The 16630-nt window shown below is 43.8% G+C and overlaps 1 protein-coding gene across 2 annotated transcripts in view; it reads right to left on the bottom strand.

The window, feature by feature from the left end:
* Positions 1–16630, bottom strand: part of CDHR3 (cadherin related family member 3) — a 162027-nt gene that overhangs the window by 10216 nt on the left and 135181 nt on the right. For both annotated transcript variants that reach the window (XM_029616027.1, XM_029616026.1), the window contains exons 17-18: positions 12259–12290; positions 7568–7616 (exon numbers count right to left, since the gene is read on the bottom strand). In XM_029616027.1, coding sequence (XP_029471887.1) covers positions 7568–7616; positions 12259–12290 — 81 coding nt within the window. The remainder of the gene's footprint in view (positions 1–7567; positions 7617–12258; positions 12291–16630) is intronic.

Here is a 16630-nt window from a genome sequence, read left to right as displayed (position 1 = left end):
TCAGCTGGGAGGGGATATGCTAAGATAGGATAGGGCCTGAAGCAGGACATGGGTCATCCAGCCCTAGCGTCATTGTCAGAATTGTGGGAGGGGGGTGCCTAGGAAGATGCAGAAACGTGTAAGGAAACGTAAATACGTGAATATTTTCAGATTGCTAGATGGCAGGAGAGGCAGAGGGAAGGATAAGAAGAAGGGGAAGAAGAAAGGAAAAAAGGGGAACGATGGTCTGAAAGTGGCAAAAAATATTTTAAATTGGGTACGGAGGTTTTTAAGATTGGCTAGTGTAGTGGGGCACTTTGAGCCAGTGCAATACGGGCCGTTATTAGCGTATGCGGATAGCATACTAGGAGCTTACAAAGACTATGCTGGTTGGGCCTGGCTCAATTATGACGAAAAGTTTAGGGACAAAATGGAAGGAAATAGACACATGTCGTGGGGTACACAGGATATTAATCTGTGGTTGACCCAAATGACAAATAAAGGGGTAGGAACCGGAAGGGGTGCAGCCGGAGGGAGCGGAGGGCAAGCCTGGGGGGCAGGTGCGAGCACTGGAAGCGGGGGATAGAGTTCCTTTCGTAGCAGCAGGAACCTTAAAAAGGGCGAAGATACCAAATCAGCGGGAGGAGGTTCAGACGTATGCTGGCGCTTCAATAAAGCCTCAGGCTTGTTTCCCGAATGCAAGTTCAGGCTTGCGTGCAGCTCTTGTGGAGGGCAACACCCAGCCAGTAAATGCCGTAAAGGGCAAAGCGGTGCTGCGCGAAAAGGAAATTAGTTTAGAGGGCAGGTTTGATAAGGCGACTTCGCCTATTATTTTATCGAGTTTAGATAAAGAATTAAAGGAATATCCAGACAAGCGGGCAACGTTGTTTTTAAGGGAGGGTTTTTATAAGGTACCTTATGCGGGACCAGGGGAAGGAGGGCGGGTTTTAAACGCAAGGTCAGCGATTCATAAGAAGGAACTTGTGACGGAGAAATTGCGGGAGGAAATTTTGTTAGGGCGAATTGCGGGGCCTTATAGTGAACCACCGTTTTCAAAAATGCATCTTTCTCCATTAGCAGTCATACCCAAGAAGGTACCGGGTATGTATCGCTTGATTTTGAACTTGTCTTTTCCTCAGGGGTCAGCATTGAATGATTTCATACCCAAGGAAGCATGTTCGGTGCGTTATGCCTCCTTTGACAGGGCATTGGAGTTAGTTTTGAGAGCAGGTAGAGGGGCATTAATGGCCAAAGCAGACATTGAGTCGGCGTTTCGCCTGCTTCCAATACACCTGGATAGTATGCCACTATTAGGGTTTTCGTTTGAAAGACAGAATTATGTCGATAAGTGTTTACCTATGGGTTGCGCGATATCATGTGCGTATTTTGAGGCTTTTAGCTCCTTCGTCCAATGGGTTACAGAAAGATTTACGAAAAGCGCAAGTATGATGCATTACTTAGACGATTTTTTATTCGTGGGGTCAAGCCAGTCTCAGTTATGTCAGGGGCAATTGGCAGGTTTTTTGGCTACAGCGAGGCAGTTAGGGGTACCCATTGCTCAAGACAAGGCGGAAGGGCCGTGCACTAGGTTAACCTTTTTGGGTATAGAAATAGACTCATTAGATATGCAGTCAAGATTACCAGAGGACAAAGTTCTAAAGCTGAAAGAGCTAGTGACATTGGTCAGAGGGGCAAAGAAAGTCCCATTGAAACAGGGGTGTCCTATTCCTTAGGCCTTACCACTGGAACGTGGTGGTTGAGGCGGAGTAGGAGGCAAAAGAAGAAAAGGGGAGGGGGGGGGGGGGTTGGATTGTTAATTGTAAGGGCTCGGGTAATAATAATAATAAACTGCGGCCTTTTATAATGCCATGAAGTCTTTGTGTTTATTGGTGCAAGGGAAAGGAGCCAAGGGATGATCTCGCGTCCCCGTATTACTGGTATATGTTATACGAATGATTAATACCAATAGACAGCCACCGCTGGCATTTACCTGGCTCGCTGGTGAAAGGAAATGTAACAACCTGCCCATTGATGAGAGGAGAAAATAGGATTTTGGGAGGACACAATTAAGATGCCTTTAAAGTTATATTGGTATTGGAGGTTGGTAATTTGGGGACTCACTGATCCGTACTATTTTGAATGTTATTGTTGCATCTATGATTGTTACTGGCATTGAATGAATTGCTGCACTTCCTCAATACAAATTTTGGATTACAAAAATATGAAAAGTATCTATAGAGAAAAAGATAAATTACCAAAGATATTTTGCTAAACAAAACTCCCTTTGAAAATTCAGGAAACCAGGTAATTGTGTACACATTTACTATGCAGGGATAAATTACTCAGAGATTTCAGAAGGAAATCCCCTGTGTGTGCTTTCCTGTCCCCACCCCATCCTGTCTCTTTTCACCATGGCTAAAAGCATACATGGGGCATATATTTAGACAGCCGGGGCAGGGCAATTTGTAGACAGGATCAGTACTGGACATCAGGAGTTAGCGCATAATCGTTTGATTCCCCGTATTAGTTTTATATTGTTACAATTTGTAGACAGGTCATTTTACTCTGGTAAATTGCTATTTACTGGCATCACCTGGTGTGAGGCAGTAGGGTTTCTGCACACTCAAAATTATCTCATTGATAGCAGTTAACCTGTCAGAGAGCCAGAAAGCACTCCAGAGAGAAAAGCTGTAATATTTCTTTAAGGAAAAGACTACTGGGTAATGTAGTCCCAGAGGGACAAAGACACACAGAGCAGTTGGCCTGCCAGAGGGAGCTTCAGAGAGGTAATGGGATCAAAAGAAGGCACACGTAATGCTGCTTTAAAGAAAAGGCTACTGGGTAATGTGGAGACAGGGCTAGAAAAAAGCCAGGTGAGGCTAATTAGGATATGGTTTTGGACAATGGGAAAAGTCTCCTGGGGATACTGTGAGACAGAGCCTGCGAGGGTCAGAAGGCCTTCAGGGTACAGGGGACTGCCAGAAAGGCACAGAGCAGCCAGAGAAGCAAAGGCTGTGTTGAAGGAGACTGCAGTAGGCCAGGAACTATCATCCCAGGTGGCCCTAGTCAAGTTAGAAGTCTGGGGAGCCTGTGGCTGGATACAGCTCTAAAGGGAGTTTGGGGATGTTACGTGGAGTTTTATTTTTTACCAGCCTGCTCTTCATTGATGGAATTCCTCTGTCTCAAGAAAAGAAAAGAACTGTGCAACAGACCTAGAAAAAGAATAAAGACAGTTTTTGCAAGTTTTCCTGGTTGCTTGAATGTTGAGGGCTATCTAACAGCAGTTCAGGACAGGTCACACGCAGTGTCCTCTCGCATCCAGGTAAATGGATTTGAAAGTTGTCCTGGCTGTTCATTAGTTTACTTGCCAAACTCTTGGTGCCGTCTGAATAAGTAAAGAGTTTTAAGTTTATCAGATTTAATTAATTGTTGTTTTATATTTTTAGGCGATGTGACAGTTTTGAATTTTCTTTCTTAATTGTGATGTGTTTTAGAGTCAATTTATTTGACTTGTTTGGCATGAAATATTGTTTTATAATCTTCCCCTTCCAACCTGTGAGTGGGAGTATTTGGGTGATAAAAGATAATTATGCATTAATCATCTAATGCATGTTCTATTTTTTCCTAAGTGCATGAACCCTTTTGAATGAATTTGTTTGATGGAAAATGATTATTTGCAATTTAAAGAATAAAAAAAGAAAGAAAAGAAAACAAACATGTTAACATGAGATGTGCCATACTGGGTCAGACCAAAGATCCATCAAGCCCAGCATCCTGTCTACAACGGTGGCCAATCTGGGTTACAAGTACTTGGCAAATCAATTGCCTGTTGCTCAATCACAGAGATAAGCAGTGGCTTTCCCCAGTCTACCTGGCTAATAATGGTTTATGTATGGACTTTTCCTCCAGGAACTTGTCCAAACCCTTTTTAAACTCAGCTATAGTAGGGTTGTACATGCAGATGATTCAAATGGGGACAGTGCGCTGAATGAGTCACTTGTTGGTTTGGTTTGGGTCTTCCTAACCAAATCTGAATTATTCTGAAAATATTCAGATATTTCATCAAATAATATGTACTATTTGTGAATAGCAAGTGCTATTGTCTAAAACAACAAACAAAAATCTGAGCCCACCCCTAAAAATGAATTATGGTCAGAAAGTGGGCTGAACACAAATGAACCAAACCAAAAAAAAAAGATAGGCTGCACATCCCTATTCCACAGCCTGATTGAGTGAAAAATACACCTTTTATGATTTGTTTTAAATCTTTTACCTGGATTGTTCCCTAGTCATAGTACTATTTGAGAGGGTAGATAACCATTCCCTAATTACCAGTTCCATCCTATTCATGATTTTATAAACTTCTATCATATCCTCTTTGATTCGTTTCTTCTTTAAGCTGAAAAGTCCTAACGTGTTTAGATTTTCTAGATAAGAGAGCCGTTCCATCCCCTTTTTTTTTATTTCTGTCAATCTTCTCTGTACCTTATCTAGTTCTATCTTTTTTGAGATGGCGTAACCAGAACTGGACGTAGTACTCAAGGTGTAGTTGTACCATGGATCAATACAGAGGTATTATGATATGCTCCATTTAATTCTCCATTCCTTTCCAAATAATTCCTAACATTAATGTTTGCTTTTATGACCACTGCCCCTCACTGAGCTGAGGATTTCAATGTACTGTCTGTGCAAGATCCTTTTTCTGGGTGGTGACTCCTAATATGGAACCCAGCATTGTGTATTTATAGTTAGGATTATTTTTTTCCCATGTGCATCACTTTGCACTTAATCCATATTAAGGGATTCATTTTCAAAACACTTCTGCACATAAAATTGGAGGTTGAACATTTGAGTAGCATGTACATATATAAGTAATAATGTACAAAACCCGGAAATATGCACATACTAACAGTGAAAACGTTAAAGGGAAAACAGGGGTGGTTTCGGGTGTTCTGGGCTGGGGTTTGGAAGTTTGTGTGAGCTGTATGTGCACATACATTCCCAAACTTTTATGTGACGCTTTTACACCTGCGAATTGAGTTGCAGAACTGAAATTATCTTTGTCAGGAGTTTTTGGGTGGAAGATATTGGTTAAGTTGTAGGGGGTGTCAACATGAAATGTGGAGGTCTAGGTGAAAGGGTGGAAGTGTGCGTGAACTGATGGAGGTGTTGGCGAACCAGCGTTTAAAAGTACGCACACAAGTAAGTATTTTCATAAGCAGAGTATGTACATACTTTAGAAAATACCTGTGTCCGCTTTAAACTGGGCTATTATTATTATTGTTTGATTTATATTCTGTTTTTTCAGGCACTTCAAAGCAGATTACATTCAGATGCTCTATGTGGTACTTCCCTGTCCCCAGAGGGCTCACAGTCTAAGGGCCTGATTTACTAAGGCACGATAAGCGATTTATTTGCTGTGTGAAAAATTGCGTTTAGCACATGTAAAATGCAGTTTATTGCACAACAATCATATATTGTATGATATTGTCACCTAAAAACTGCCCCTGTTGAAATTAGCTACTTTGCATACATTTAAATGCATACACGTTTCTAATACATGGAAAGCAGCTAATGCATAGGTAATCCTATACAAATAAAATAACGTGGCTTCCAGAAGCCACGTTATTTCCCCAAAAGTTAGCTACAACCCAGGAGTTGTAGCTAACGTTTCCCCAGGGGGCACCAGGATTCTAACTCGCATACCAAAGCTTCCAGCTGCTCATTAAAGGGCCACACAGCCTGAAAATCCCCCCCCTTCCAATGGGCAAAAATCCCCCTGGGGGTCTAACAGACCCCTGCCCACTCTTCTGCCACCTGTAGAGGCAGTCCAATAGTGTAAAAAGGATAAAAGTAAATGTAAGAATAGTGCGGTGATGCCCTACCTCCTTCCTAAACCCCTCCCTTTGTTCAAAATAGCCCCCATAATCAAATACCTCCCCCAGTCAACTAACCCCACCCACCCATATCTGACCCGGACCTCCTCTCATACGAAAGCATTCCTGGTAGTTTAGTGGTTTCCTCCTGCCCCCCTGGACCCCTGGTGGTCCCTTTTCCAGGGGCAGGAGGAAAGTGTCCCTGGTAGTCCAGTGGTGGCCAGGAGTGCCCCCTAGGCCCCAGGCTATCAATGCCATTTTCCAAAATGGCACCAGTTGGCCTTTGCCCCATCATGTGATAAAGATCTACGGTACTGCATTAATTTGTTTAGTTCTATTGTTTTAGATTTGTAAAAGGAAAAATATTTTCTACATGACTGCAGGCTCCTGTTTAGAGCGCTACTGACATCACAAAGATCATTAACAAAACATTTCTTGCATGCAGAAGATGAGCTGCTCCTTTTAAAAATAAGAATCTGTTGAGGGGAAGGAGCCTCTCATTATGCAACTATTACTAGAACAAATAAAACATAAAAAAATGGAAAGTAAGGATAGACATTTTCTACCAAACTGCCTGCTTCACTCCAACCACAAAAAGAACTTTTATGGGACTGGACTTTGACCTGCACCCTGTCTCCCAGTTTTGTTATTACCATTCCAGCTCATACTGTAGGAAACATAGGCCTAGATTTATCAAAAAGCAGTAAATAGGGGCATCTTTTATGGTAATAGCCTATTTATCACAATGTGTGTTATCTTAGTGCTTTGCATAGGTGTTATTGCAAAGTGTGTTAATGTTTTGCACTAATACCTACATAATTGCAGTTTCCTATTTCACCACCTGGGGGGAGAGAGGGGGGAAAGAGGGGGAGAAAGGGAGACTATTTATAAGGCCTGTCTAGTAGTTAGCTATTTATGCTTCTATTGGACGCCCACCTAGTAACTGGAGGTGAGGTTTAGGTAGTAGTGTAGGGGTTAGAGGCCACTTTTACATGCAGAGTGAGGCGTACGAACAGAACGGTACTCTCTTGTGAAGTTTTGATGTCCTTCGGAGTGAGGAAACTCACCCAAAGATGAGATTTATGCAATGTTCTCTCAACCTAGCTTGATGGCATTAAAACTGTGCATTATCATGCATTATGGCTTCGCGAAGCCAGCCCACTTTTACAAAATTGCCGCCCCCAACTCCTCCCCAATCCCTCCTCTTTTAAAAATTAGTATCGCATGTGTTACGGCGTTTTTTGCATGTGAAAACGCCTTAACGAATGTGAAAACGTCATAACACGAGTTGATAAATGACTCTGGTAATTTGTTTTGATCTGACAGTTTCCTCATGCCCCTTTGTACTTATAGCTCAGTTGGAAAAAGAGTGGGAACTGGTACCATGGGTCTTGATTCATAACTATTTGGGGATTTCTTTCCCTATTTTATATCCCCACCCCTGCATACCTATTCTAGTCATTTCAGTAGGCAGTCTTTGGCTGAAGGCCACGCTCCAGGGCGCCTCCTGGAACCTGGGACCTAAATCTGGCCAAAAGGTGTCACCCTTGAGTGATGAGCAGAAGTCCCCCCCAATTGGGAGCATCTCCAGCTGACTCAGGGAGTGGAAGACCCAACTCAAGGACAGAACCAGGAACTTTAAACATGGCAGCGCCCAGCCCTTGCCACTTCAGCCACCGAGCCAGCCCAGAAAACATAGTTTCAACTCTTACTTGGATCTATAGCTTCTCCATCAAACACGGTGTTAAGCTGGGTCATTTCCTATGGAAAGGCACAAAACATGAAATGAAGCAATGTGTCAGAAACTGGAACAATAAATAATGATGTTCATACCTATTTACTGAGCCAACAGTACAAACATCCAGCTCGTATTGACTCTGATGCAAGCCAGATCCATAGCAGAACAAGACGATGTACAATTTGCATAAATAATTAACAACAGCTAGTGCTGGCCTGCGTGAATAAAATATGTCACACTTTTACCAGCTGCTCAAACAACAGCATCCACGATCTCGCCCATTCCATGCATCAATCCTTTCTCCCCCTAAACTATTGTGGTCTCTCGTGTCTCCTGCCTTCCACTTATCCCCCTACAATCTGCTGAGACGATCGCAGTGGGGGAATAATCCTCTTCCTTCCTACCCTCTTTTACTTTGCCTCCATTCTCTTGCTTCCTGTTCCCTTCCATATTCAGTTCAGGTCTTTTTTCCTTCTTTTCTTCAAGCTTTTGTGCTCCTCTCCACCTCGGCCCTCCCTCCCTCCTCCCTGCCCAGGCTACCCTCTGATCTCTCCACTTTGTCTTTTCTTCGCTCACTTTCATCTCCAAACTTCTTGCATTAGGATTTTTTTTTTTTTAAAGAATATTTTTTATCTGATCTGAGTCAGAATCAGTACAATATGCAACTTGAATAATTTTCTGTACAAAATGTATGCACATAAACTTCCAGAACGTATCAAATTACAGCAATTTCAACAATTACTGGCTCAGATTCTTCCTTTTTTTTTTTTTTTTACCTTTAATTATCCAAGTTTCTCATTCTGCGGCATATTGAACCACATTCATACTGATTCATTTCTCAGTCATCACAGCAGTGCATTATCTTTTCATGTTAGGCAGTATAACTAAGCTATATTTTGACATTATCCAATGTATTCCATAGTTCTATGTATTTTTTGTATAAGGACTGCAGATTTAATTACTTGGCTTTTCCAAATCCAAGCTCAAGGTGTGTTACACTGTATTTTCCTGCCCCAGAGGGCGCACAATTTTAGAGGCTGTGCCGAGTTTTGCAGTGTCCGTTTCACATCCAAAAATGGAAAGTTGTGAGCTTAAAATTGCACTTGTGTGATCAATTTCCCCTTTATTTGCATGCAAAGCCATCTTTGAGAATTTTGGTTTAGGCTTCACAAGTAGAAATGTTACGTGCGTGATTTGCTACGCACAGAACTTTATTTGAAGTCCTCCTTAACCGGTCGATTTTCAAAGGGCCACGCGTGCAAATAGTGGCGGATATGCACAGGGCTGGGCCCTGTGCGCGCCATGCGCATTTTCTAAAGGGCCCGGCCAAGCGTGTAACCGCCGATACGTGCACAAGTGCCGGGCCTAAAGAAAGGGGGCGGTCCAGGGGGCGTGGTCTGGGAAGGGAGGGGTGGGACAGCGCCATTAGCCGCTGTCCCGGGGAAGCGCACGCTGGCAGCCGGCCGGCGCACGGAGATTACTTCTGCTCCAGAGAAGCAGTAAGTAATCAAACAAAAAAAAAAAGTAAGTAGGTAGGAAGGGGTTAGGGGTCAGGGAGGAGAGGAGAGGGGAAAGGGTAGGAAGGTTAGGGTTTGTTCCCTTCCAGTCCGCTCCCTAATTGGAGCGAACTGGGAGAGGCCCGATTGCGTCGCCGCGCGTAGCTTATAAAATCCCTCCACCCCACTTGTGCGAGTCGCGGGCCGCCCGCACATACACACGCGGATTTTAAAATTCGCCGCGCATGTGCACGCGGCCATCGGATTTTATAACATGCGCGCGCCGGGAATCGCGCGCAGGTCTTAAAATCGACCCCTAAATGAGCTGCTGTGATGCAAAATCATGAAAAGCAACTCATCAAGTATGAATTCTGTGAAAGTGTGGAAAAAAAACAGCTTTGCAAGCCAGTTTTCAAAAAAACAGATAACTTTATGTCAATGAGTGGTAGTTATCTATTTTTTTACAAAGTCGCCCAGAAGAAAATTATTCACATTAACTTTTCTACCGGAATTATTTGGATAGGAATCCTGGTAGAAAAGTATTTTGTGGACAATTGTGACTTCTGTATGGAAAGCTACAAAGCTTAGTATGTCAGCTTCTAAGTTTGTACCTGGGGCAGTTATTAGCCTAAGGTCACAAATAGCATCAGCAATTGGGATTTAATGCATGGATTCCCTGGGTCTAACCATTAGGCCCCTCCTCTGCTCTGCTTCATGTGCTGGAACTTCCTTCAGCTTGTTGTATGCTAGACCCATGCGCTCTTAGGGCTAGATTTTAAAAGATTTTAAAAGCCCTGCGCGCGTAAATCCTGCCGGATTTACGCGCGCAGGGCACTTGCGTGCTGGCGCGCCTATTTTGCATAGGCCGCCGGCACACGCAAAGTCCCGGGACGCGCGTAAGTTCCGGGGCTTCGTAAAAGGGGTGGGAGGGGGCGTGTCCGGGGGCGAGGCAGCAGTCCGGGGGCATGTCAGGGGGGTCAGGGGGCGGTCTGGGGCGGGTCCGGGGGCGTGGTGATGGTTCAGGGGCGGGCTGGGAGGGCAGTCCCGAGTCCCCCGGCACTGCAGCCTGTGCCGGGGGATGCTGAGGCAGCGCGAGCAAGTTACGCCTGCTTCAAGCAGGCGTAACTTGCACAACAAAAGGTAGGGGGGGGATTTAGATAGGGCTGGGGGGTGGGGTAGATAGGGGAAGGGAGGGGAAGGTGGGGGGACGCGGAGGGAACGGAGGCAGGCTGCGCGGCTCGGCGCGTGCAGGCTGCCGATTTTGCGCAGCCTTGCCTGCGCCGACCCCGGATTTTATCAGATACGCGCGGCTACGAGCGTATCTGATAAAATCCGGTGCACTTTTGTTCGCTCGCGTGTATGTTTTTAAGATCTACCTCAGCGCTTGCAAGTACCAAGCTTCATGAAGGAAGCATTATATTAGTTTCTTTGACACATTACTCTTGCTGTCTTCTCTGAACCTTCTATCACTGATCTCATATTCTCTTGCTTCTGTTTAAACAAAAAGATGTTCTGTTTGCTGGCTTGCGGGATGCCTCCGCGAGCTGGCGCACTCACCCCGGGACCCAACAACGCTGCTCCTCTCTTTGAGGTGGGGTGTTACCCGCCACCATGGTGTTTCTGAGCTCTCCCCTAGGCACGCACGCGTGGCATACACCCCTCTTTGAATGCCCTCCTTCTGCCGGAGCTGGAAGATGATGTCCCACGGCTGGGCATTTAAACCCCAGCCGTACAACAAACTCTGATGCCTCGCAATGGGTCAGCTACATCCTGTAGCGTGAGTTGCTGCTTCTGCGTTCCAGCCCAGCCTGCCTCGTCTCTCTGGCCCAGCCTGCCTAGCCCTTCAGTCCAGCCAGTCTTCTCCTATTCAGCCTCCAACTTGCCTCCTGTGTCTGTCCTTCTTCTGGCCCTCTGTTGCCTTCCCTCGGACTGACTCCCGGATCTGACCTCTGCCTGGACTTTGACGATCCTTGTCTGCTGTCTGCCTCTGACCTGTGCATGGATACAGACGACTCTTGTCTGCCGCCTGCCCCTGACCCTTGCCTGACACTGGACATATGCTTATGCCTGCCTCATAGAGACTCTCGCCTAAGACCTGCCGGCCCTTGGAACCCGATGGCCTGACCTGAGGAGAATAGGGTTGCTATGTTTCAAGCTCCTGACCTGTCTCTACCCATCGTAGCTCTGCCAGCTGTCAGTGAGAACTTGCAAGGCCTTCCCTGTAGATTGAACCAATCTCGCCACAGCACAAGGGTCCACAAATCTAACAAATGAGCATTGTTCCCTCTTCCCTGTAAAGAAGCCTTGACATCAGAAACATGCCACCAGGCCAAGCATAATAGCAGGGCTTGCAGGGTCCTTTTGGAAGAATTAAGCTATAAAGGAGTCGGGATCCTGTTGAAAGGATCTATAAAAAGCTACCTCCTCATTATAATTATTTTTGTTATATCCTTGCACTGACTTGCCTACTAAATGTTTGCCTTGTACAGAACAATAGAGTCCTTCAGCACTATGCAAACATAAAATAATAACAATAACAAGCGAAGTGTCAAATAAAGTTACCCTGGACACTCCACTTGGGATGTGCGGTCAATTACATTTTAAGTAAACAAAAACAAGAAAAAGATCCCCTTGTAGCCAAACTCTTGGAACTCGGTCCAATAATTCAATGCGATCTGGTGAAGAATGAACACGTTTTGGAAGAGAATTGCTTCTGTCCTCTAATGTTTACCGTTTGTTGGCACCATACAAACTGAGGTTAATCAGAGCCTTCAAATAGGTCTATACAGTGCTGTGCATCAGCAGTTACATATTATAGTGGGGAAGCAACAGACAAATGGCATGAAAACCACTATAATGCCCCAGGCAAGAGAGGAGAAGGAAGCTGTTACAACGCTGGTAACGGTCAGTAGCTGCTCTCAATGGCACAATGAGGGAGTGAATAGGGTCATGTTTATCAGATCAGTGGTGTGAGCAAATACGAGACAATGTGAAGCTACAACTGCATGGATGCTGTAGTTCGAGCCCATCACAGAAAATACAAAAGCCTCAGCTGTTCTGCAAAAGAAAACACGTTTCCCGTCTCCCAACCACCTCAATGTTTAACTTAGCAAAGCACGTTTTTATAAAGTACTGTTTAACAAAACATTTACTTTGCCATTTTACTTACCCACATAATTTCCGCCTTATCTTTTTTCTTTCCTATGGGATACAAAATACATATTCCACTTACTGAAGGCATATATTATATTGAATACAGTGCATTCTTATACTGAGGCAACAGCTTCAGCAAGATGTATATTCTTTCCAGGTGCATGCATGTTGTTTGCTTATACATCCTATACTATCATGTCTGGGTTAAGAAACAGGAGGGATGGATACTCCCTTTCACGGTCTGGAAGTGCAAATAGCATTTTAAAATTGATATTGTATTTCTACTAGCCACATTGGTCCTGGATAAAGCTGGATTCTTTATACATTGTGATATCTTTTATTGGTCCATGTGGCACCATGAGCAGCCTTATGGTAGCCAGAGGACAGATTCAGGCTGGACTCTGGCAGAAATCTTGCATAAACTTCTTTATTAGTGACAAGAAAACAAACAAAAGCAACTCTGCTATTCTTCGCAATTCAATAACACAAATGTAGTATCACAACTTATAGTTCAGCAGTACTCTCTTTCTCTGGGCTTCCCTCTCGTCCCTGGGCCTCCTGTTCCCTCCTGGGCTGGCTAATTATATCCCTTCCCAGGGACCTCTGCCCAGATCCGGATTCTCTACTGTATTAGGCTTAAGGTGGACTGGGCCAGATCTATGGGTCCTTCACAGTTCAACAATGTAGATATTGTACTACATAAGTGTTTGAGATCATACAGGTCCATTTTCTCTCTGGGAAGTGTTACACTATTCATAGAATAGAGTATATCCCATGTAATGCCAAAAAAGCATTACACATTCTTCTTTTGTATAACAGAGATTATGTGACAAACATCTTCTTCAGTTGGGGTAAGACAACCATGGTCCTATTGAAAGCCTACAAGTGCTGATCTATTGGTCTGGATGATCTACTGAAAGAAAAAATGAAACAAAAACAAGCAGAAGGGTGAAGAATTTTGCATCATTTTCAGTCTTGGATGTTGGTCCTCATCTTAAGGTATGTCTCCAAATATGAGACTCATACTGGGGAAAACCCTTTAGTATATCTGGCCCTCTGTGCCTCATCTTTGCATATATATATATGCTGATTTCCATTTCTCAAGTGCTTTTCCAAAGATTGCCCAAAACAAAATAATAAATAGCAAAACATAAACACATAATGAAGCTTGAGGAATGGTTTAGGGTCTGGCATCTACGATTTAATGCTAGAAAATTAGAATTCGGCATTTAGGCTGCAAAAGTCCAAGGGAGAGTTACAGTATTGGGGATGAAATTCTTTTAAGCACAAAACAAGACTGGGATTTTGAGATAATCATATCTGATGATCTTAAGGTGGCCAAACAGGTGGATAAAGCGACGGCAAAAGCCAGAAAGATGCTTAGTTGCATAGGAAGATGCATGGTCAGCAGAAAAGGGGTGGCTAAAGCATATGGAGACAGTCTTAAAGATCTAAACATGTATATGTTAGAGGAAAGAGACATTTAAATACCTCCAAAGTTTTCATGCACAGAAAGCAGGCTTCTTTCAAAAGAAAGAAGGTTCTAGAATGAAGGGATCATGAGATGAGAGTGAAAAGGGGTAGACTCAGGAGTAATCTAAGGAAATATTTCTTTACAGAGAGCGTAGTGGATGCATGGAGACAAAACAGTATCTAAATTCAAGAAAGCATGGTCTCTGAGGGAGTGACAGAAATTGTAGAACTAAATTAGGGAGTGATGGAAATTGTAGAACTAAATTAGTTGGGTGAATGGGCAGACTGCATAGGCCATTTGGTCTTTTTCTGTCGTTACACTTCTATGTTTCTACAAGATAAAATCCAATATAAAATAACATATCATGAAACATAGAAAATGCATGACAGAGCAGACAGAATATAAAATATAATAAGAGACAGAGTACTTCACACCAATGTGTTTTACCACAAATTACATTCAAGTACCTGTTCTCAGTGTCTTACTGTTTAAGTAGGCACCTGACACAAGGGAAATAAAGTGACCTACCCAAGCTCAAGCAGGATTTGAATCATTGTCTCTTGGATCCTAGGCCATTATTTTAACTATAAGGACTCTCCCTCTCTCATTTACCTTAGCTTTGCAACTGAACTTTACAAAGAAAACACATCATAAAACAAATAATTAGAAACCTTATCAGAGTCTCTGAACCATGAATACTCTTTATACCATCCAGCATATGGTATTAGGTACTAAAAAATGAACTTACAAATCTGTTACTGGTAATTTGTAACCCTTCATTGGGATCATCCACCATGCCTGGAGACTAGAGGGTGGCCAATGTAACCCCAAACATTAAAAAGGGCTCTGGGGTGATCCGGGAAACCATAGACCAGTGAGGCTGTCTTCAGTGTTGGGCAAAATTGTGGAAACTATTCTAAAGAACAAAATTACAGAACATATAGAAAGACATGGTTTAATGGGACACAGCCAGCATGGATTTACCCAAGGGAAGTCTTGTCTCACAAATCTGCTATGTATTTTTGAAAGGATTAATAAATATGTGGTTAATGGTGAGCCGGTGGATGTATTTTTGGGGGCTTTTCAGAAGGCGTTTGATAATGTGCCCCATGAGAGACTCCTGGGAAAATGTAGACATGGGCGAGAAGTCAAGGACCTATTGAGGTCCTTGCAAACTGGTTAAAAGAAAGCAGAGGATAAAATGGTCAGTTTTCTCAGTGGAGAAGGGTAACGGTGGGATCTGTACCGGCTCTGGTGCTTTTTAATATATTTATAAATGATCTGGAAAAAGGAGCAAAAAGTGAAGTGATCAGATCTGCAGAGGATACAAAATTATTCTGAGTTGTTAAATCAGAAGCGGATAGTAAAAAATTGCAGGAGGATCTTGCGGGACTGGAAAAATGAGCATTTAAATGGCAGATGAAATTTAATGTGAAAAAAGTGCAAGGTGTTGCACTTAGGAAAAAGTAATCCCACAACATAGTTACACGATGTTAGGTTCCATATTAGGAGTTACCACCCAGGAAAAGGACCTGGGCATCATAGTGGACAATTCTTTGAAATCCTTAGTTCAGTGTGTGGCAGCGGTCAAAAAAGCAAACAGAATGTTAGGAACTATTAGGAAAAAATGGTGAATAAAATGGCAAATGTCATAATGCCCCTGGATCGCTCCACGATGAAGCCGCACTTAGGGGTAGATTTTTAAAAGGAACGCACGATTTTATAACATGCGCGTGCATGCGCATGTTATAAAATCCTGGTCGGCGTGCGCAAGCGGGGGTATAATTTAGTGCATTTCGTGTGGCGACGCATCGTCGGGCTTCCCCAGTTCCCTTCCAGTCCGCTCCAATTAAGAAGTGGACTGGGAGGGAACTTCCCTACCTCTTACCCTAACCTCCCATCCCCTTCCCCTATCCTACCCGTCCCCGATCCCTATCCTAGCCCCCTCCATTTTTTTTAACTTACTTTTTGCTCCTGCAAAGGAGCAGGAGCAAGTTGCGCGCTGGCACAGCGGCAAATGGCCGCTGTACCGGGTGCCTCTAGCCCCGCTCCCCCGGACCGCCCCGAGGCCCAGCTCTTGTGCGCGTAACAGGGGTTATGTGCGCGGCCGGGCCCCATTTAAAATGTGCGTGGTGCGCGCAAGGCCTGGCCATGTGCGCAATGCCTGTGTTTTACGCGCACAAGGCATGCCTGTGTTTTACGCACGCAGGCCATTAAAAATCCGGCCTTTAGAGTACAGTGTGCAGTTCTGGTCGCCACATCTCAAAAAAGATATATAGTCGCATTGGAAAAGGTACAGAGAAGGGTGACCCATATGATAAAGGGGATGGAATTGGCTCCACTCTGAGGAAAGGCTAAAGAGGTTGGGTCTGTTCAGCTTAGAGAAGATACAGCTAAGGGGGGATATGATAGAGGTCTATAAAATCATGAGTGGAATGGAACGGGCAGATATAAATTTATTATTTACTCTTTCAAAAAATACAAAGACTAGGGGGCACTCCATGAAGTTAGTAAGTAGCACATTCAAAACAAATTGGAGAAAATTATTTTTCACTCAACGCACAATTAAGCTCTGGAATTCATTGCCAGAGGATATGGGCAAGGCAGTTAGCGTAGGTTGGTTCAAAAAAGGTTTGGACAAATTCCTGGAGAAGAAGTCAATAAACCTTTATTAATCAAGTAGAGTTAAGAAATAGCCATTACTTATCACTGTGCGATAGCAGCATGGGAGCTATTTCCTGTTTGGGATCTTGCCCGGTACTTGTGTCATGGATTGGCCACTGTTGGAAACAGGAAACTGGGCTTGATGGACTCTCAGTCTGACCCAGTATGGCAAGTCCTTATGTTCATAGCAGTGCTGCTGGAAGACTTATAAAGAGATAGGGCCAAAAAGTGAGGCTAGCTGGAGGAACAA

Source organism: Rhinatrema bivittatum, chromosome 9 (assembly GCF_901001135.1).
Source record: "Rhinatrema bivittatum chromosome 9, aRhiBiv1.1, whole genome shotgun sequence".
NCBI classification, from domain to species: domain Eukaryota; kingdom Metazoa; phylum Chordata; class Amphibia; order Gymnophiona; family Rhinatrematidae; genus Rhinatrema; species Rhinatrema bivittatum.
This window is presented reverse-complemented; position numbering and strand designations above follow the sequence as displayed.